The 21,546-nt window shown below is 35.3% G+C and overlaps 5 protein-coding genes and 1 pseudogene across 15 annotated transcripts; 4 read left to right on the top strand and 2 right to left on the bottom strand.

The window, feature by feature from the left end:
* The first annotated feature begins 9,228 nt into the window (after nucleotides 1-9,228).
* LOC136780304 (ribosome production factor 2 homolog) lies at nucleotides 9,229-10,331 on the top strand (annotated as a pseudogene).
* On the bottom strand, nucleotides 10,328-13,139 carry CysRS-m (cysteine--tRNA ligase-like protein, mitochondrial). 6 transcript variants are annotated; one of them, XM_066738299.1, is made up of 10 exons: nucleotides 12,798-13,137; nucleotides 12,555-12,698; nucleotides 12,218-12,473; nucleotides 11,854-12,149; nucleotides 11,595-11,793; nucleotides 11,266-11,531; nucleotides 11,068-11,204; nucleotides 10,880-11,002; nucleotides 10,545-10,802; nucleotides 10,328-10,465 (listed from the first exon to the last, which is right to left on the bottom strand). In XM_066738299.1, the coding sequence occupies exons 3-10, from the start codon at nucleotides 12,460-12,462 to the stop codon at nucleotides 10,421-10,423; spliced, it is 1,569 nt and encodes a 522-aa protein (XP_066594396.1). In that variant the 5' UTR covers nucleotides 12,463-12,473; nucleotides 12,555-12,698; nucleotides 12,798-13,137; the 3' UTR covers nucleotides 10,328-10,420. The 6 variants fall into 6 exon arrangements, with proteins under 6 accessions (XP_066594396.1, XP_066594397.1, XP_066594395.1 ...); XM_066738300.1 differs by having other exon boundaries at nucleotides 10,551-10,802; XM_066738298.1 differs by having other exon boundaries at nucleotides 10,328-10,802; nucleotides 11,595-11,736; nucleotides 12,798-13,139.
* A 309-nt stretch (nucleotides 13,140-13,448) lies between these two features.
* Nucleotides 13,449-15,694, top strand: LOC136780154 (uncharacterized). 4 transcript variants are annotated; one of them, XM_066738325.1, is made up of 6 exons: nucleotides 13,449-13,592; nucleotides 14,076-14,319; nucleotides 14,398-14,500; nucleotides 14,607-14,865; nucleotides 15,003-15,156; nucleotides 15,324-15,694. In XM_066738325.1, exons 1-6 carry the CDS (start codon nucleotides 13,590-13,592, stop codon nucleotides 15,518-15,520), a joined length of 960 nt encoding a protein of 319 aa, XP_066594422.1. In that variant the 5' UTR covers nucleotides 13,449-13,589; the 3' UTR covers nucleotides 15,521-15,694. The 4 variants fall into 4 exon arrangements, with proteins under 4 accessions (XP_066594422.1, XP_066594421.1, XP_066594420.1 ...); XM_066738324.1 differs by having other exon boundaries at nucleotides 13,450-13,592; nucleotides 14,601-14,865; XM_066738323.1 differs by having other exon boundaries at nucleotides 13,450-13,592; nucleotides 14,589-14,853.
* A 170-nt stretch (nucleotides 15,695-15,864) lies between these two features.
* On the top strand, nucleotides 15,865-17,527 carry NitFhit (NFT-1 protein). The gene is made up of 6 exons (XM_066738326.1): nucleotides 15,865-16,007; nucleotides 16,347-16,500; nucleotides 16,576-16,731; nucleotides 16,800-17,006; nucleotides 17,082-17,294; nucleotides 17,365-17,527. Exons 1-6 carry the CDS (start codon nucleotides 15,952-15,954, stop codon nucleotides 17,524-17,526), a joined length of 948 nt encoding a protein of 315 aa, XP_066594423.1. The 5' UTR covers nucleotides 15,865-15,951; the 3' UTR covers nucleotide 17,527.
* A 3-nt stretch (nucleotides 17,528-17,530) lies between these two features.
* LOC136780161 (pleckstrin homology domain-containing family J member 1-like) lies at nucleotides 17,531-19,145 on the bottom strand. The gene is made up of 2 exons (XM_066738334.1): nucleotides 18,745-19,145; nucleotides 17,531-18,608 (listed from the first exon to the last, which is right to left on the bottom strand). Exons 1-2 carry the CDS (start codon nucleotides 18,833-18,835, stop codon nucleotides 18,121-18,123), a joined length of 579 nt encoding a protein of 192 aa, XP_066594431.1. The 5' UTR covers nucleotides 18,836-19,145; the 3' UTR covers nucleotides 17,531-18,120.
* Nucleotides 19,146-19,334: 189 nt separating this feature from the next.
* LOC136780157 (WD repeat domain-containing protein 83) lies at nucleotides 19,335-21,017 on the top strand. 3 transcript variants are annotated; one of them, XM_066738330.1, is made up of 5 exons: nucleotides 19,340-19,492; nucleotides 19,552-19,885; nucleotides 19,978-20,221; nucleotides 20,296-20,522; nucleotides 20,597-21,017. In XM_066738330.1, exons 2-5 carry the CDS (start codon nucleotides 19,813-19,815, stop codon nucleotides 20,965-20,967), a joined length of 915 nt encoding a protein of 304 aa, XP_066594427.1. In that variant the 5' UTR covers nucleotides 19,340-19,492; nucleotides 19,552-19,812; the 3' UTR covers nucleotides 20,968-21,017. The 3 variants fall into 3 exon arrangements, with proteins under 3 accessions (XP_066594425.1, XP_066594428.1, XP_066594427.1); XM_066738328.1 differs by having other exon boundaries at nucleotides 19,335-19,885; XM_066738331.1 differs by having other exon boundaries at nucleotides 19,336-19,896.
* Nucleotides 21,018-21,546: the final 529 nt, after the last annotated feature.

Raw genomic sequence — 21,546 nt, 5'->3', positions numbered from 1 at the left:
TAAAAGATTTTTTGCAATAGGTATATATACTTTATACGCGAAGGCACATGATATATTCCTTTTATAAGTACAGTTAACAGTTTTTATAAAATAATTAAGGCTCGCGAATGGAGTCATGTTAAAAAACTAATATATATATTTGAACATACTCAGGAATGATTTTATACTGTTCTCTTGATATCCTTCCACCCAGATAGCAAAATCCTGTCGTAATGTTGTCATATTGTCCTCAGAAAGCAGTATTCCGTGATGACAAAAATAGACACAGATGAGGACTCATTTGTACCTCAGATTGCACTCACGTCATGAGGTACCATTAAATGATAGAAAATGTTGAATTCCGATATAGGATAATTCTTCAATTTTTGACGCCGGCGTTACAACATTTTCGCTCTGCATTTAATCAAATTTACTTTCATTTTTGATGTCCAAATGATTTAACCGTACTTTTGCTGATGAAAAATCGTTTTCCTTGATGGGTCTTGAACGTTGGTCGTTGGAATAATGAGACTGATATGTACCTTGTCCATTACACTGCCTGACGTTAGTTAGTAGCAAAGTTCCATTTGTCTATATATTTCGACTGGCTCTAATTTTATCGGTCACATTAATTAAAAAAAAATGTACGTGCTGTAGCGCTGATAGCGATATATAGCTTGCTTCTTGAATACTCGTTATTTGAAAATATTAAATGTATTACCACAATTACATTCTATGTACTCATAATTCACTCATGGTGTGTCAACAGCAATCTTCATATTATTATCATTACATGATCTCATTTTTTTCTTACAATATGACGTGAAATGTAGAACATAGCATGTCCTCACGATACGTCAGTAAATGTCACGATGTGAGCTCAGGATCATACTGACATTATAGACCATTAATATTAACATGTTATGTTTTAACATAATCTGATCACAAAAATAAAGCATTATGTGGTAATATATACATATCACGTTGTGATTAAACCTGAGGTTTCAGACGTTGCTATCTGGGGAAAAGATATAACATAAACTAATAAATTCGGCACTTTTAAAGCATTTGCAGGAATATTTAACCATTCAAATTTGTTAAAATCAATCAATGTAAAGCTTTTCCTATATTATCATTACACCGTAAATCTCTTATTGTTAAATTAACTAACGTTAAAATGAAAAAAGTTTAATAAATTTGTATTTGATATTCATATATTAGTGAAATGTTTTATCTTCTGTGTTAATCTTTAGAAATCTTATTTAATTAATTATTCCATTATAAAATTAAATTTTAAAACAAGCCTTTGGAGACACATTCTTCTACAAACACTGTTGACTCCATTTACAATTTCATTTAATCTTTTACACGTTAAAGATATAATGCGAAAATCAGACGGTTTAAAAATTGTATATTCTAATATGCTACAGATTATTTCTGTTAGTAAATCAGTCAAAGTTACAATTTTTGACATTTTTCAGGAAAATTTTAAACTGGGCTCTTACACAACTACTGAAAACGGAATGAACTGATATTGAGAGTGTGTGCATGAAGGGTGGGCAAAAAATTGTTTATTTTGTTTTGCCCTGCTATTTGCTGTATATATACAGCAACAGGGGTGGTAAATCAGTAGGTGCTCCGGGGCTAGAGCACCCCATGTGTCAAATATATGAAACATCAAATATATATATATATATATATATATATATATATATATATATATATAGATCAGAGCCCCCAATGACCTGTTAATAGTTTATCGCCACTGCATAGCTATAGAGCACATGGCAAGCAACACAGTTTCATTACCGTGACTTGACGTGTTTATTTTCATCTTTGCATTAGTGCATATGCATACTAATCGGTATACAAGTGCTTGAAATGCTTGAATTCCTATGCAGTCGAGGTAGTTATGGAGGGAAAGCAGAGCCAGGCCAGCCGACCCAATTATATATACATTATTAACACCCGTACGCGAAATTTTGAATCCTGAATTGTCATTGGCGGTAGAGAATAGCTCCATTCGAAACAAGGAATCCTGCTTGGTCAGCTTGCTACTCAATACAATTAATTAACGCAGTTCTAAATTACAACCAATCAAATGCGATTGTTCTGTAAACTGACCAATGAGCGTTCAGCTCGCCGAATGGTCCCATTGTCTACCGCCAGTTACAATTCAGTCTACGAAAGTCCGCGGACTGGTTGTATTATTGTCAGTGCATCGTGCGTCGCGTTTTCTTTTTTCGTAATCACTGACAATGTTAAGCTTTACGTAACAAAGTGAAATTATTAAAATAAAATTTATTTAAATAAGATTTATTTAAATACGCGATCTGTTTATTTGTTTCAGTAAGTAACCTCACTTTGAGGTATTAGTGCGTGTAACAAGAATCTGCGTCGTTCGTGACCTTCGTGACAATTTAAACATCCGTGTCGGGTAGTGAAGTTTGAAAAACTTGTGTCGCTTATCGTCATTCAAAATTCGAATAGTGTGCAGTGATATTTTAAAGATCTGCGTCGCGTAGTCGGCGTAGTGCGAAGTGATATTTTCAAGACCGCGTCGCGCAGTGCGCGTATACAAATAGTTTCGTTTTTACAATTCGTCCCACCAAGTGCGGTTTTAAAGTGAACTTTTCGCAAGTGATTTTCTCCAATATTATCATTGCTGCCTTGGTTTCCAGCATCATGGTCATCTCCATTGTCATCCTCCATGTAAAGCATCGGTGGGATTTCGCCGAAAGAGTGAGTCCCACGGATAAAACCGTGGAAATCTTATTTATTAATCGATGGATGACAGAAAACCTACAGTAGGTTCCAGTCTGTCCTCCTTCGATTAAAATTATTTCTTGTTTTTTTGCATGTTTTCCAGGTTCGTGATTGCGACTGTAAATATTTTGCGTGTGTTTTTCTTTCAGATTTAGCTTTCCGAGATAGGTAGGCCCTTTATTTTTACGTATGTCGGTTATGCATTATAGCTTTCGGTGTTAGGTAGGGTTTGTTTTTTGAGGTTCATCATTGAGGACCGCCAGAGATTGTCTTTGGCGCTACAAGCACATAACAACATGCAAATGCTATCAAGATTTTTGGTTATTAGACGTATTTATTCTTAGGCAAATGCTTTTATTTTAATCACACAATGCTCTTCATTATTATATTGTATTAGAAGAAATGGAATATAATTCTTAATCCTTAGCTGCCACATTGGTGCATTTCCGACCCCATCGTATAAAAACTATATTGCTAAGCTGTAGTTATTCATATTATTAATTTGAAGCAAATTTTCTAATTATTGTGAGGTATTCTTTTAACCGACAGTGTTGACATATACACAAAAAGTTTATGCAATATTTAAAAAAATTGTTAAAGTGAAAAAAGCAAAAATTGAACATATTCGTGTAAGAAAAATGGCTCCTCCATTTTTTAATATGAAAAGTCAAAAATGGAATGACATACTGGTAAAATACATATTATGAAGAAAATAAGTCGTTTAGTAGTCAACACTGAATATTTTTATTTTTTTTAATTTTAAAATGATACATTTTTAGCAATAAATAATTTGATATTTTACTGCTTATTCATCATAAGTTTTGAACTTATAAGGTCCCTATTTCTTCAACTAAAAGTGTTCATAGTAAACTTAATGACGGTTGGGGTCAAATTCACCCCACAATGGCAGCTAAAGGTTAATTAGAAAACGTTCGAATTTTGGTAAAATTATTTTAATATAATAATGACAATGCACGCGTGAGTGATAACAAGAAAGTATGAATTTATTTTTAATTGCCGATAATTAAATCTTTGTGACATTTTAAAACTTCCGCTTCGCCTGGTGAAATTTTAAAAACCCGTGTCGCGTAGCACCGTTCAAAATTCGCGTCGTGCGCAGCAATATTTAAAATATCCGCATTGCGCAGTGCGCCTAGTACAGGTTATATAAGATTGGCGCCCGGAAGTATCGTTTTCAAGCGTACTTTTCGCGAGTGATTTTCTCCAGCATCATCATCGCTGCCTTGGTCTTCGGCATCATGACCATCTCCACATTGTCATCTTGCAGTTAAAGCATCGATGGAATTTCGCCGAACGAGTGAGTCCCACGGTTAAAACCGTGGAAATTTTGTTTATTAATCAAAGGATGATAGAAAACCTACCGCGTAGGTTCCAGTCTGTCCTCCTTAGATTAAAATTATTTCTTGTTTTTTGCGTGTTTCCCAGGTTCGTGATGGCGACTGTAAATATTTTGCGTTTGTTTTTCTTTCAGCTTTAGCTTTCCGAAATAGGTAGGCCCTTTAGTTTTGTGCATCGGCTATAGGCATTATAACTTTCGGTGATAGGCAAGGATTGGTGTTATCGCTATAATTTACTGCGCAAAAAAGTATCGTAATACTCTTTTTAATTAAATATTTGTCATTCGTAATGATTTTGAGTAACGACTTGAATAAAATTTGTGAAAGTGTATTACAGTCTCTCCTAATAACCTTACTCAGGCGAGGGAAAGTAGAAATCGAAGAGGCAATGAGTTATCTGAAAAATTTGGAAAATATATACCAAATATCTCAATTAATATATTTTTTTATAAAGTATGCAAAATAATAATTTTAAAAAGCAATGATTAACCTTTAAGCTGCCGGTAAAGCCACTATAGTAGCTTTGCAATAATCTCGGTAATGCATTAACTACATATGCTGTTTATATTGATAAATCTTTGAGAAAAATAACCATTAATTTTTTATGAAAAATGCCAGCAGTTTAAAGATTAGTCCCTTACAATGAGTACTACCTTGTCGTGGTGTAAGGGCTTAATACGCGCCCCTTCTATTCGGCCGGACAGCGTGACTAGACCCTGGACAGATATTTCTCACAAACACGCTGTCTACAATTCGCGCAGCTCTCATACACAGAAAGCACTGCCAAGTCTCACATGGACTTAGCAATAGCTATGTGTTGTCAGAGCTGCACGCGTTGCAGATGGGGTGGTGGTGAGAAAGTATATCCGTCCCCGATTTGGCACGATGTTTCATAAGACCGCATTGGTGGTGCGTAGAACTAAATGTACTCTGGTGTAGGTAGTACATTCCTAGCTCCCCCTACCACCCCCCTTTATTACTAAACAGTCCTTTTAAGGGCTAATCTCTCGGAGATGGGTTGCGTCGCGTCGCGTTTAATCATTTTATATTAAAATCATCTTTCGCGACCATCGGGTCTCGTCGTCACGGTTCGGGGGGTCTTAGATTCCGGTATCCCTGCCTGCACTCTCACCCTAACTTGTCCATAGACATACCATGGTGCTTACTGCTTGTACCCCGCATGCAATCGTCATAACATGCAAGTAATGCTTTGTTCGGGTCGGGGTTAAGTGTAGGTGGGTCAGTACTCGACTGTTCTGGTCGCAGTGCCCCTGCCTATACGAGGCTTCGATTACTCGTCCGGTGTTATGGGTGGTACATGCATACTCCGCTGGTATGCCTATTGCCAAGTCTATGGTGCCCCTTGTTAAAATGCGGTAAATTGAGGGATTGAACTTCTTTTTGGCGATAGAACAAGATAGAAATCTCATCTTTTCCAGTATCGATTTTACATTCTATTGCAGATTCGATATTTGGAAAAGATAAGACTTCTATCTCGTCCTATCAAAAAAAATATAGGTTCTATCCAACATTTTGCAACATTAGAACAAGGTGTGGGCCTGTGTCCGACTCTTCGTCCCCGGCTTTCGGCCTCGATACTCAATAGTCGTTTGTTGCTTAAATTCCTGTCGTATTTCGCGACCATCGGGTCTCGTTGTCACGGTTCGGGGGGTCTTAGATTCCGGTATCTCTGCCTGCACTCTCACCCTAACTTGTCCATAGACATACCATGGTGCTTACTGCTTGTACCCCGCATGCAATCGTCATAACATGCAAGTAATGCTTTGTTCGGGTCGGGGTTAAGTGTAGGTGGGTCAGTACTCGACTGTTCTGGTCGCAGTGCCCCTGCCTATACGAGGCTTCGATTACTCGTCCGGTGTTATGGGTGGTACATGCATACTCCGCTGGTATGCCTATTGCCAAGTCTATGGTGCCCCTTGTTAAAATGCGGTAAATTGAGGGATTGAACTTCTTTTTGGCGATAGAACAAGATAGAAATCTCATCTTTTCCAGTATCGATTTTACATTCTATTGCAGATTCGATATTTGGAAAAGATAAGACTTCTATCTCGTCCTATCAAAAAAAATATAGGTTCTATCCAACATTTTGCAACATTAGAACAAGGTGTGGGCCTGTGTCCGCCTCTTCGTCCCCGGCTTTCGGCCTCGATACTCAATAGTCGTTTGTTGCTTAAATTCCTGTCGTATTTCGCGACCATCGGGTCTCGTTGTCACGGTTCGGGGGGTCTTAGATTCCGGTATCTCTGCCTGCACTCTCACCCTAACTTGTCCATAGACATACCATGGTGCTTACTGCTTGTACCCCGCATGCAATCGTCATAACATGCAAGTAATGCTTTGTTCGGGTCGGGGTTAAGTGTAGGTGGGTCAGTACTCGACTGTTCTGGTCGCAGTGCCCCTGCCTATACGAGGCTTCGATTACTCGTCCGGTGTTATGGGTGGTACATGCATACTCCGCTGGTATGCCTATTGCCAAGTCTATGGTGCCCCTTGTTAAAATGCGGTAAATTGAGGGATTGAACTTCTTTTTGGCGATAGAACAAGATAGAAATCTCATCTTTTCCAGTATCGATTTTACATTCTATTGCAGATTCGATATTTGGAAAAGATAAGACTTCTATCTCGTCCTATCAAAAAAAATATAGGTTCTATCCAACATTTTGCAACATTAGAACAAGGTGTGGGCCTGTGTCCGACTCTTCGTCCCCGGCATTCGGCCTCGACACTCAATGGCCGCTTCCGTCGCGTAGATAATAGCTATCTCGTTTAATAAAAACGTCCTCTTTTTTCCCCAGCCCCTCCTCCTCTTAAAATTTCAAGGATAAGCGAATACTATTTTATTATTTCTAATTTTTGTTAATTCAAGTACAGATGTTTTTGGAGAAGTAGACTCTCGAGTGCCAACTAGAACGGACTGATCCTCGTTCAATGCCTATATAAACCCTTATTCACTTTGTCCTTGTGGATCATCGGCGTTGGCTCGTTAAGTTCACCTAATAGAGGTCCATCTTTATTGGTGTGTAAATCGTTTCCTCGACGTAGTAGTTCTTCGTGGGTCAACTCTGATCCACGCCAAAGGATAAAGAGTGTAGGGTACTTAGTCACTGAAGAGAGTATCAGACCTGATCTAGCTGACCTTAGTGTGAATTCACATTCACTCTCGAGAGAATGAAACTTCTCAATCAACAATTGGAAAGAAGGAACAAAATTTCACTATTCTCCTCATTCATATATTTCTTATTAGAATGATTGCTTAAATGATATTTTTGCTTATCCTTGAAAGTTTCAAATTATTAACAGAAATGAGGAAATATTTTTTATAATCTTTCCTCATTTTAAATGAATACTTTTTTAGTCAAATAGTATTAATTTCTTTTTCTATTCTAGGTGGAGAGGAAGAGGACCATTACAATATATAAAACAAACGCACATTACATTATTATATATTTATTTTAATCCTTTTAGGAATAGGCATTAATAATTTTGTAATTCCCAATTTTTGTTAATTCAAGTACAGATGTTTTTGGAGAAGTAGACTCTCGAGTGCCAACTAGAACGGACTGATCCTCGTTCAATGCCTATATAAACCCTTATTCACTTTGTCCTTGTGGATTATCGGCGTTGGCTCGTTAAGTTCACCTAATAGAGGTCCATCTTTATTGGTGTGTAAATCGTTTCCTCGACGTAGTAGTTCTTCGTGGGTCAACTCTGATCCACGCCAAAGGATAAAGAGTGTAAGGGTACTTAGTCACTGAAGGGAGTATCAGACCTGATCTAGCTGACCTTAGTGTGAATTCACATTCACTCTCGAGAGAATGAAACTTCTCAATCAACAATTGGAAAGAAGGAACAAAATTTCACTATTCTCCTCATTCATATATTTCTTATTAGAATGATTGCTTATATAATATTTTTGCTTATCCTTAAAAGTCTCAATTATTAACAGAAATGAGGAAACATTTTTTATAATCTTTCCTCATTTTAAATGAATACTTTTTTAGTCAAATAGTATTAATTTCTTTTTCTATTCTAGGTGGAGAGGAAGAGGACCATTACAATATATAAAACAAACGCACGTTACATTATTATATATTTATTTTAATCCTTTTAGGAATAGGCATTAATAATTTTGTAATTCCCAATTTTTGTTAATTCAAGTACAGATGTTTTTGGAGAAGTAGACTCTCGAGTGCCAACTAGAACGGACTGATCCTCGTTCAATGCCTATATAAACCCTTATTCACTTTGTCCTTGTGGATTATCGGCGTTGGCTCGTTAAGTTCACCTAATAGAGGTCCATCTTTATTGGTGTGTAAATCGTTTCCTCGACGTAGTAGTTCTTCGTGGGTCAACTCTGATCCACGCCAAAGGATAAAGAGTGTAAGGGTACTTAGTCACTGAAGAGAGTATCAGACCTGATCTAGCTGACCTTAGTGTGAATTCACATTCACTCTCGAGAGAATGAAACTTCTCAATCAACAATTGGAAAGAAGGAACAAAATTTCACTATTCTCCTCATTCATATATTTCTTATTAGAATGATTGCTTATATAATATTTTTGCTTATCCTTAAAAGTCTCAATTATTAACAGAAATGAGGAAACATTTTTTATAATCTTTCCTCATTTTAAATGAATACTTTTTTAGTCAAATATTATTAATTTCTTTTTCTATTTTAGGTGGGGCCGCGGCCTCCTCCTCATCGGTGTGCCACCTTGTCGTGGTGAGGGGGCTCACCTCTGCGGGATCCTTTCCGACTTCGTAAATGTTATACATACATATGCCTATTGTCGAATCGGTGAAGATCTCGTAGAGGTGCCAAGAGCACACCATACCCACTTTAAGTAAACTATAATTTTCATTTCCGTTTTGAATTAAATTATTTAATCCCAGGAAAATATTTCGGTGTAATTTTTCAATGTTTTAGTATCTAAAATAATAAAATTATGATTCACTCGTATCATAGTTTTAGTTTAGTCAGAGATGAAACGAGAGATTGCTCATGCGGTTTGCGACTGATACCTCTTCTGATTGATGCGTGCTGCGGGACTGCTGCCTTGCCAGGCACTTACTATACATACTATACAGCGTGGGATAATTCAAAATGTCGAAGATCGCAAAGATCAAGTTAATTGAAGATTTAAAAAAAACTTTGTATATGTGAAGGGACAGAAAACTTCCCAAAGCACATCAAATTTGATGAAAGATTTGGTAAGTAAATAATAATATTTGCAAAGTAGCTATACATAGGTACAAACTAATTATATTTATATTATTTTAGTATGATTTAAAAAAACCTCATGTTCAAATGATGCAAAGGAAAAATAATATACTACCTTTCGAAGATGTTACACCTATTGAGAAATTTGTCCATAAAAATAATACTCCATTTTTTATGTTTGCTTTACATAACAAAAAGCGACCCAATAACATTATATTTGGTAGAACTTTTGAGCATACATTGTTAGACATGGTAGAGTTTGAAGTAGAAAACTATAAAGGTTTAAAGGATTTTAAGGTACCAAAAATTTCAGCTGAAATAAAGCCTTTGTTAGTGTTTAATGGAGAATTTTTTGATACCAATCATGAATATGGAAGGATAAAGAATTTGCTTATCGATATGTTCCAACATGACATAGTAGAAAATATCAGGCTTCAAGGCTTGGAGCATGTACTAAGCTTCACAGCTGTGGATAATAAAATTTTACTACGGTGTTACAGGTAAATTTTATGTACCAGTTTTATTTAGTAAATTTATTCTAATTTGTTAAAAGACTAATTTTTTAGAATTCAATTAAAAAAATCAAACAGTAGAATACCAAGGATAGAACTAGAGAAATTTGGACCTAGATCAGATTTATTGTGCAGGAGAACAAAACTTGCTTCTGAAGATCTGTTTAAGCAATCTTGCAAGAAACCTAAAGAATTAAAGGTAGTACTTTTTCTTCCTCATTTCATTACAAACAGTATGTGCTATTAAAAAAAACCTTCACATTGCAGGTTAAAAAGAAGAAAAACATATTCAAAGATACATTTGGAACCACTTATGGGCGTATACATGTGGGATCTCAGAATATTAACAGCATACAAACAAGAAAAATGAAAGGTCTTAAAAAAACATTAGCCGAAAGAAAGTTAGAAAAACAAATGAAGCAGTACAGAGGCAGCGCTATGGAATCTAATAGACTAAAAACAACTGATAATTAGATTAATTAATACACAATTTTTTATTAAAACCTTATAACTTATAATTTAATTATATATTACAAAACAAAGTTTAATTAGGTCAATGTGAATCAAACATCTTTATAACTCCAAATAGACTCCCCATTTTTGTAATCCTGAAAATAAAGAAAAAATAATATTTATCAATAAACTTTCTAAAATTTTCAATTTTTTTTTAAACGATTGTTTTGAAACCTTCACTTGTACATGATACAAAGACAATTTTGACCGAGCATCATCACATGCGCCCAACAGAGTTTTATCTTTATTTAATTCCATTGCTCGAGCTTTCACACGGCCTCTAAACTTTACAAAGTCTTCAATGATATCTTCTACTTTCATAGAAGAATTATTTTCAATTATAACGCTCGAAATGCCCAACTTCTCCATAGTCTTTGAAATATAATTTGAAACCGCTGCTACTGCCGTAACCGGTCGGGATGATGTATCAGTCTACATGATTAATAAGAACAAAAATTAGTAGGTTAATTTATTTATGATTAAATATTGATAATTTATTAACTACTTACAGTATTCTGGTTTAACATTTTATTTCCTACATTTACAAGGTTTAAAACTGATTGAATTGCGCGATATGTATCAAAATCATCGGCCAGTGCTGAGATTACTTCGTGTTTTGTGTCCGCTAAGGTCTGTAAAAAAAAACTGATCATAATTTTCCGAAAATAGTAAAATATTTCAGAAAAGGTTTGCTTACGTTCAGTAAAGCACTTCCGTTGACATTACCCCTCGGAAGCTTTCCAATAACATAATTGTCGCAATCGCTAATAAAATTTTCAATTTTGTGCAATATAGCTACAGAGTTCTTCATCAACTCATCAGAGAATTCTATTCCTGTTAACAAGTAAATTAATATAAGGCTTGATGAATGTTACACATTCCAGTGAAAGATTACCTTTTCTGTAATTAGATAATAAACAAAACAAACGGAATTGATTAGCTGTATAATGTTCTAAAAATTCTGGGATGCTTATTGTATTTTTTAAGCTTTTTGACATTTTAATGTCTCCTTCTAAATGCAGGTGACCACAGTGAATCCAGTAATTTACCCACTGATCTACTTCATGGTAACAGCAGGATTGTGCTTCTTCATTTTCATGATGAGGAAATGCTAAGTCAATTCCTCCACTATGAATGTCTATACAATCTCCAAACATAGCACTGTTAAGGAATTAAAATTATAGGAGGATTGCAAGAATAATTATTTATTGCTGAAGCAAATACCTTGCAATAGCACTACATTCAATATGCCAGCCTGGTCTACCATAACCCCAAGGTGACCGCCAACTTGGCTCTCCTTCTTTTGCAGATTTCCAAAGTGCAAAGTCTAATGCTGATTTTTTCAAAGGATGAAAGCTATCATCTACTACAGATGAGAATTTTCCATAATTCTTGTATCTTGTTGTATCAAAATAAACAGAGCCTAAGCAAGATAAGCGTTTCTTACAACATTTACTAAACTATATAAAAAAATGAATCGTACCGTCTTCTATGACATAGGCTCCATCTTTCTTTAAAATATTTTCAATTAGCTGTACAATCTGTGGAATATAATCTGAGACCCTGCAGCTTAAATAAGGTTTAGAAATATTTAATTTATTCATGTCATTAAAGAACTCATTTTCATAAAACATTGTTAATTCTAGATAATCCTGACCTCTCTCATTGGATCGTTTTATTATCTTATCATCAATATCTGTTATTCCCATGACCAATAATACATTAATATCAAAAAATTCTGTTAATATCCTTCTCATAATGTCAAACTTTGAATAGGTGCTAAAAAATAAAATATTTCAGTAAAAGAACTGTCACACTGAAAATTTAATTAAAGACAAAAATATTACACAGCATGTCCAATATGAGCTGAATCGTATACTGTTGGGCCACACATGTACCATGATAAAAAGTTTTCATTTCTTAAAATCAAGGGTACTTTGCATTTTGTTAATGAATTGTATATTTTGATATTAGTCTCTTTTCCAAGCGGTTTTACCCATTCGATTTCCCTTTTGCCGTCTACTTGTGTTGACATAAATTTCTTACAAATTCGATGAATATTAAAATTTCTTGAAATTAATTTAATCTTCATTTTCGGTGTAACTAAAAATATTGATTTAAATCAATAAACTAAATTTCAGTTCATAGGTTATGTTATTGTATGTGGTTTCGTGTATGGCTCACCCGGTTTACCTATGGACCATGGCTTATCTTTTGAGTTTCCATTCCACCATCTTTGATTTCACTGGGGGACTGGGTAATTTAGGGATTTCGTCAGCTTGTTTGTTGTTTTTCGTTTTCAAGATTGCTCGGACTGTTTTCTTATTTCTAGAAATATTTGAATATTTTGAACATCGAAGTCATCGAACAAAAATAAAGATTTACTAGTTTTACGGTTACCCCCCTCTGTGGTCTTTCTATACTTACCTATATTATTCAATTTACATCATTTTGCCGTATTCCCATTATCCTATGTCTTTAGTTTGCTCAAAATCTCATTTATAAAGTGTGCCAGCATTTTTTTAGCTAGAAAATATTATTTCTACCCTATCTCCTCATTCCATCTTTCATCCCTCCCTCATTAACAAAAACAATAACAATTCAGATTAGAAAATCTATTATCGTTAAAAATATAATTACAAATAAGAATCGCCTCACAAAATCTTAAAAATTTTTTTTTTAACAGGACATTATTTTCAATTATTAGATAATTACAAATTACTTCAATATTTACTGTTTGACAAATCCTTCTGTTAAGAGAATATAATAATTGCAGGGATTTTATCCTAAAGGTAAAAGTTCGTAGTCAGGAGGAATATATCATTTAAAGAGGATTTTAGTATACATTTTTGTATAGATAAAAATAATGTGATCTTGAGGATAAGAAATTATTGAAGGAATGAGTTTTAAATTGGATCAAAGGGTATTGAATGCAAGTAGAAGTGAGTGGTTGTAATATTGAGACCGAAGTAACGTAGTGGAATTTTGAGTGCAGGAGCCCACGATATCCTGAAGCTGGGAAGAAGGGTCCTGGCAACTAGGAGTATCTGGGAAGAGAGGGTGGAACGGAAGGCGCGTAGTTGTCGTACATACTCGTCGTAGAGTCCTCGAAATGCTCGGCTCGGACCCGTTCAATAGAACGACGCGTGCGCTTTCCTTTCGTGGAATTGAGCCGCCGATATTGGCTATAATGTTGCGGCTAGACGGCCCTGTCGCTCGATGGTAACCAACTGCATTTGCTCTAATATTTTTTTCTGTTTCACCCATTTTGAACCTTTATACGTCATACACCTGCCATTCCGCACTTCATCCGCCAATCCCTGCTATCCCCAATAATGAGGTAACTTCTACAGTGAGCCCTCGTATTGTTTAAGGAACTAACGCGACATCAGTGACAGTGCTCGTTTATTTCTTGACGTTTCTCGACATACATATATGTATATACAAATAAATGTTGTTTTTCCATGATCTTGTCGTCTGTACAATAGTCGATATAATTAAATTTTTCTATTAACTAATGCGACAATATAAATATTTATTTTTTGTTTTCCAACAAAAACGAGGCTAATGGTTTATTTACAATCAGTGTAAAATTTGAAAGTGTAAATTAGCTTTTTCGTTTCGCAATTCCTAGTCATCTGTGAGATATTTTAAGGTGATCGAAGTGAACAAGTAATTTGTTTATAAAATTATTGGGTATTTCAGATGAAGGAGCTAGACATAACGGCAATAATGAGCAACGCGAGTTGCACATTATGCACTCTGGGGCCACCTCCGGATATTCTTCATATCCCACCTCCGCCGTTACCGGCGTTTCTGGAGCATAGCTCAAGTTTTTATCCGAACGCGGACGTTCTGCCATTTCCGGCACACCACAATGACAGTCCCTGCAAGCATTATTGCGATAGGCGTTCCGAGGGTGTTCAATACATCGAGATGCCACAGCAAGGTTCGTTTATAATTCACGTATCCTCGCTGGTCGCGATGTTAACGAACACAAGTAAGTCATCCAACGCTCCTCTTCCAGGTACCGTCTTCGACGACACGTGGCTATTGGTCCTCATCTCCTCTTGCGTCGGGGTAATTTTAATCGGAATTATTCTAGCCACTCTGCTGCTCAAATGCAAATTGTAAGTAGTAGTACAGAATTAATGGAAATACTATAGCGGATCGAGAGAGTACTTACAGGTTCACTTTTTTAATGAAACGTATGTAAAGCAAATTTTGTAGTAACAGGGGAGGGAAGAGTAGCGTCATTTCCATGCCCGGTACAAATAATGGAGTGCAGTCGAAAAATGTGAGAGTCCAGAACGAGGCGGTTCTATATCCTTGTACGAACGACTCCATGCAGGACAGCCGAGTGATGTGGGCTACATTGACTCCACGAGGTACCACTAGGCATTACCTGGAAGAGCATACATACGAGACCATTGGAACTGGACAATTTCATAAGCGATCCTGCTCAACCACACCAACCGAACATGTAAAACTCAAGGCAATTTAAAGATTTTACGTTTCTATTGAAATCAACATATTGAACAAACTTAATATCAACATGCTCTCTAATATCATAAATTGCTTTTGATGTTTAAATCAACGTTGAAGAATAATGCTTTATTTCTTTACTGGCAGACTTATGCAGACCCACCAGTAGCAACACCGGTTCACAATAGACCAAGGGACGATAAGGCTTTCGATAATACGGCATTTGTTGATTACGAAGAACCTTTGTCTGTGAAAAGCAGTTATTACGAATCGACCGATACTTTGGAGGCAAATGATTCTGGTACGAAATCATGCGAGAGAAACACGGTAATGTCTCGACTGCGAGTACGTAGTAAATAATAATACCGTCGGTCGAGGCACTTTTTCTTGTGTGTGTGTGTGTGTGTATGTGTGTGTGTAGTAAATATTTATCAGCAAAAACATCAAAACTTACTTACATTCTTTTAGGTATATTGACACTTCAAAGGGGAACTTTGAATAGACCTCGAGTTAGTTCACCGACACGAATCGAAAACCCTAACTTACCACCGTTAAATCTTCATCCTCATAAACGAGTTTCTCGCAAGGGGTCTGGAACGTCTCATCCTAGTGATACGTTATTAAGAAGCAGTATCACATCCTCCACCTACATCCCCACTATATAAGACTTACTAAACTGATCCTTCGTGTTACCTTTTTCAATATGCTTATATAATAAGCAATATAAGGAACAAGCACTTTTTACTTTCCTATTCTTTGTTATCATCACATCTAGTCATGCATCTAAGCACATAAATACTCTGTATGTTCAATAAATCGACTTAGTCGTACGATAAGAATATCGTAATTTTTCTTATAAAACTCCCGTCTTGTTCGTTTTTTATATAATTATTAAATTTATATGAGTAGACATAATTTATTGACGCACAAATCTACATTGGGATTTGAATTACTCATATTCGCAATATTACATTCAAAACATCATTACCCACCTGTTTAGCTGCTCTGCACTTTGTACATCGACAAATGATAAGTGTAATCTTTAAACAGAATCTATCAGCTGTCTACTCTAGCGCTTTAAAAAATCTAAACAAATATGGCGGCATCCATAATACGGGGGGTGCGGAACCTAACCAAAATATCCTATTCTACGTAATGTTTATATTTTTTTATCTTCTTTTTTGTTGATTGAATTTACAAACATTGTAAGGTGGAGAATTGGTTCGTCATCCTTTTACTGACTTTAATTTATACTTTCTCGGCAAAATTATGTTTAATTATAATGCACTATAATAAAAAAGGATGATTCAGTTTTCCACTGTTACTTTTTTAAGAACATTATAAGAATGACTATAATTGTTAAGAATTATTCGCTAAAAAATTTATCTATAGAAATACATCATCAATGCAAATTATTCAACTTCAATATCTGTCACACTTTTTATTTTTGTATTTTCTTAAAATACAATATTTATAGCTTGTATTTTACAGAAACACTTTAAAATTCACCAAACAAATTCGACTTTTAAACAATATGGCTAATCCATTAATAGCAGTTTGCCAAATGAGATCAGTAGCAGACAAGGAGGAAAATTTTAAAGTTGTCTCTCAATTAGTTATTGCAGCTAAATTGAGATCAGCAATCGTAAGAGTTCATGAAAATAATGAGTGAAAATGTTCCTTCAAATTTAGATTTTTATGTAAATATTAATTTGATCAGGCTGCCTTTTTTCCTGAGGCTTGCGATTATTTGGCTGATAATAAAAAAGACATTGTAGCAATGGCTGAGCCTTTAGATGGTCCAACCGTGCAGAGTTATAAGAAGCTTGCTAAAGAAAATGAGATGTGGTTATCCTTAGGTGGTTTACATGAAAAAGTACTTAATCATAATTTTTAACAAATTTTATTACATTATAAAAATACTAATTTAATTGAGAATTTTAGACATCAGATGATTGTGAAAAAATTAGTAATACACATATATTAATAGATAATAAAGGAACAGTAGTAGCTGCTTATCGCAAGATACATTTGTTTGATATGGAGAATAAAGAAACAGGAGTTAGATTGGTAGAATCTGATTATGTTTCAAAGGGACCTGAAATTTTAGCACCAATTTCTACACCTTTTGGAAAGCTTGCACTCAGTATCGTATCCTTTTTAACAGTTTCATCTTTTTTAAAATTAAGTTTTTTGAACATAATATTTTCTTAAGAATGGTAATAGTGCTATGACATGAGATTTCCAGAATTATCTCTTGCACATAGAAATATGGGAGCAGAAATTTTATCTTATCCATCAGCATTTACCTATCAAACAGGTGCTGCTCATTGGGAAATTTTATTAAGAGCAAGAGCAATTGAAACACAATGTTATGTTGTGGCAGCAGCTCAAAAAGGCATGCACAATAAAAAGCGAGTAAGCTGGGGTCATGCTATGGTAATTATTGAATTGCTCTTCATTATGAAAATAAGAGAATAAAATACATAATATTTTTCCCTTTGTTTAGATTATTGATCCATGGGGAACAGTGACAGCTCAATGTGCAGAAAAAATTGGACTAGCTGTGGCTGAAATTGATCTCGAATTACTAAAGAAAATTCGTGAAAATATGCCTTGTGAAAATCATCGCAGAACAGACTTATATCCTATAATAAAATTAAATTCCTAGATCTGCTTATGAAATTCTTAAAATAACTTGTGTTGTGTCTTATATGTTTATTAACTTAGTTAAATTATGTTATTCCAGAGATATAATTTAGTACAAAATTGGTAAGTACATAGATGAAGAAATAAAATAATTTATTTTAGGTAGACATAGATAATATGAAAATAGTTGTTTATTTCCTTCTTATTACTGTATATACACTACTTACATACATTTGTGATGCAATGAAAATATATAAAGCAAATCAATATTTGGTATCAAAATGATTACTTTAGAATATTTTTTAGAGACAGAAATATTTAACATTTATTAATAAAAAGATTTAGAGCAAGTAAAACCAACTCAATTAAGATAAATATATCATAGTATAATGGTATATAGAATATAGCATTTTCTAGTTAATAGTAGTTGGTTTTCTTGTCCTTAGCTACATAATGAAGTTTATATTGAAAACTTTTAAAAAGTTTCAATCCAAGCACTATGTCAGTTATTCAAATCAGAAAAACGTGAGACTATTTGTTCATCAATAGGCAAGTATGATTAATACTGGTTATATACTACAAAGTAAATTCAACAAAACACAGTCTGACAAAATAATTAGGAGAATTGAATTAAATCAACTTCTTTTGTTATGGAGCTTATAGTAGGTGAGGCTACAATTGAAGTAGTAAAGGAACGTACATGTGAGCGAAAGCTTGGAGCAGCTGACCAGGCCTCATCTCTAATGACTCCTTGATTTCTCGGATACATTAAAAGTGGATCCTTCCCAGTTTTTTTACACAAACTTTCTTGAAGCACAATGGACCTATGTCTCCAATACCCATAACTAGCTTGTTTCAAAGCATCCATCCACTGCTCCACTTGAGCCTCAGATCTGCCACTTAATACATGCCTTTTTGCATATTCATCATCTCGAAAAGCTATACTAAAGGCAAAGGCACCTTCAGAAGTAGTATCAATAACAATATTAAAATTCTCAAGAATTATAACACCATCGGGTTGCCTTCTATCAATCTGCCCTAAATCACTAATATTGAAATAGAACAGAAGATTGGACTTGAGCTTAAACCATTTTTCTTTAAAACCTGAAGCAATAAAAAATAAAACAAATTAATACAAAATTTAACAAAAAGGTATCAGGAATTTATAGAAATAAATGGAGAATTTTAGGTTATAATGATAAATACTGATACTACATAGAATTTTATTTTATTTATAAACCTGATTTATGAGCCCGTTTGTGATTTAGTCGTCCTTCAAAATCTGCAGGTCCATTACTGGCTACGGCAAGCTCCTTGTCGTTAAACTTCATAATTTCTATTATTTTAGATCTTAAGAAATACACTAAGCTGCTACATTAGCAGTCAAATTACGAATAAGTATCGTTGATCATATCAAGTCAACGAGTTATCAAACACGAATCAATATCAAACACTGCCCTAAATCTTTTAATCACAATTATTTTTATAAGCTTATTGTTATTACTTCACTCAAATGTATCATTTTCTTTTAAGACAATTAAGTTAATTTTTCTTGCGATTCGATAATCCTTTCTTTAAAAATAAAATTCATGATCAATTCGTTTAATTATGTAAAAACTAAAAATTCTAAGTGTAAAAGAGCCAAATTATGAAATAATTGCATGTATGTATATTTACAAAAATAAGTATATTTCACCTAATATTTTTTATGTTGGCTGCACTGGCAGCAGTTGTTGAAGTTGTTATCCTTTCGCAACGCCGGCGTGCAGATGGAGCTGCGGAGCATAACAGCTGATAGTGCTGATACACGCACGCATCACGCGATACGGATGTCCATTGGGTTTGGGTGGGTCAACAACTCTGTGCGTTTGAATTTGGAGGTTGGGTGGGCCTTAGCCGCCTAGCCGGCCCTTACGCCCTTTCTAACGCGGTTCCTGAATCCATCGAGGAACGCCATGCCCATGGCCCATATTACATACCGCCCGCCGGTCAGTGTAGATAGCGTGTTTCCCGAACGCACGAAATCATACATACTACTTGATTCTAGAACGGAACAACGGAACGCAACCTAAATTGCATCACGTGATTGGCGCAGTTCACTATTGTATAGTATATGTCACTATTGCCACTATTATCAATTTGTCGCAATAAAAATATTATGAAAAAGTATGCTAATTGTTGAAATGGAGACGTTGAGAGGAAGTTAACGAAGTTATTGTAATATTTTAAGTGTGCTAAGTTTAGTTGAATGTAAATAATTTATACGTTATTTTTATAACCAAATTTTGAATCTCTAAATAAAAAAAAAATGGAAGCGGAATATAAGTTTATAAATGAAATTGATTGTAAACAAGGAGCCGTCCGAGCAGTTCGATTCAGCGGTAAAAGAAATGTATATTTTTCTAATCATTTATGACATAAGAGTACTTGTATATTTTTTAACTAATAGCTTTGGTTCTTTCTGAATTTGTAGTTGATGGTGCTTACTGCATTACGTGTGGTTCTGATCGAAAATTAAAGCTATGGAATCCATACAGGGAAGCACTATTGAAAACTTATGGAGGCCACGGAGATGAAGTTATGGATGCCTGTTCATCTTGCGACAGCAGTCAAATTGTATCCTGTGGTTTGGACAAATCAGTGATAGTATGGGATGTTGCTACTGGCATGCCAGTTCGTAGGTTAAGAGGACATGCAGGTCCAATCAATACAGTAAAGTAGGCATAGACCCTATTGAAAAATAAATAGTTGTAAAATTGTAAACATATTAATTAATTGCTTATATATACAGGTTCAATGAAGAATCTACCATGGCCATTTCAGGGTCTCGAGATAATTCAGTCATGTGTTGGGACATACGTAGTCGGGCACAAGATCCTGTTCAAACTTTAAGTGATGCTAAAGATGCCATCTCTAGTATTAGAATATCAGATCATGAAATCTTATCAGCTTCTTTTGATGGGAAAATTCGAAGATATGACATAAGAGTAGGACAATTAAGTACTGACAACATGGGAGGTTTGGCACATTTCTTTCATATGGTTATTAAAAAATATTTGTAATATGAACTTATACAATATGTTTAATTATAGATGCGGTAACTTGCGCTAGCTTTACCAGAGATGGTCAGTGTGTATTAGTCAGCTGTGCAGATGAGAGTATTAAATTAATAGATAAAGATACTGGAGAGCTACTCGGAGAATTCACAGGACATAAAGCGGAAAATCTTTGTTTAGAGTCCAGCGTCGATTGCCAGGACAATCGAGTTCTATCAGGATCAGGGGATGGAAAGCTTTGGATTTGGGAACTGGCGAGTCAGAAAAATATCGCTAAACTTTCATCACCAAAGCCTTCAAAACATTCTGTTGTATCTGTAGCCGTTCATCCTCAAGTCAATTGTTTCCTAGCATCAAATGGACCTAAAATCCTTATTTTCAGTTCAGATCCCTTGCCAAGCGGATAATTATAATTATGTAATATACGACTAAATAAAGAATGATGTTTAGGAGCTAATTTGAAGTTGCAAATTGTAAGGAGAAGGAAGTGGAAGCGGTAGGCCGTTAGAAATTTAAATTGGCATGCAGAAGGAACGATATTCATTCCGTAGGCGGCAGAAAGCAGCAAGCAAGGAGAACCAGAAGCGACAGCTCGGCTGACATCGCCTGATGTAGCGCGGACGGAGTGGGGATCGGCGAGGGTGGGGCAAGGTAGTGGGAAGGGGGTGAGGAGAAAAGAATGAAATGTGCGCGCGCAAGTGGCGCGATGTCAGTGCGTCAGTGTGCTTCTTGTCAGGAACAGGTGGGAGCGAGAGAGATGGGTGATTGGCTAGCAGACGAAAAAAGAGATAGACGAAAGATAGTTCGGAGGAGAAGAACAGAGACAAATAGGGTTGTGCGAAATGGGCTAGGGCTAGTATGGATGGAAAAAGAGAGACGTTAAGGGGAACAAAAAGAGAGGGTAGGAAAAGGATAGGTGAGAGGGTGTGGGATAGAGAGATTGGCGTCGAGAGGAATGAGGAACAGAGATGAAAGAGAGGTACGGT

Source organism: Prorops nasuta, unplaced genomic scaffold (genome assembly GCF_024137725.1).
Source record: "Prorops nasuta isolate Cenicafe-Biocafe unplaced genomic scaffold, Cenicafe_Pnas_1.2 PNAS00018, whole genome shotgun sequence".
NCBI lineage: Eukaryota > Metazoa > Arthropoda > Insecta > Hymenoptera > Bethylidae > Prorops > Prorops nasuta.
This window is presented reverse-complemented; position numbering and strand designations above follow the sequence as displayed.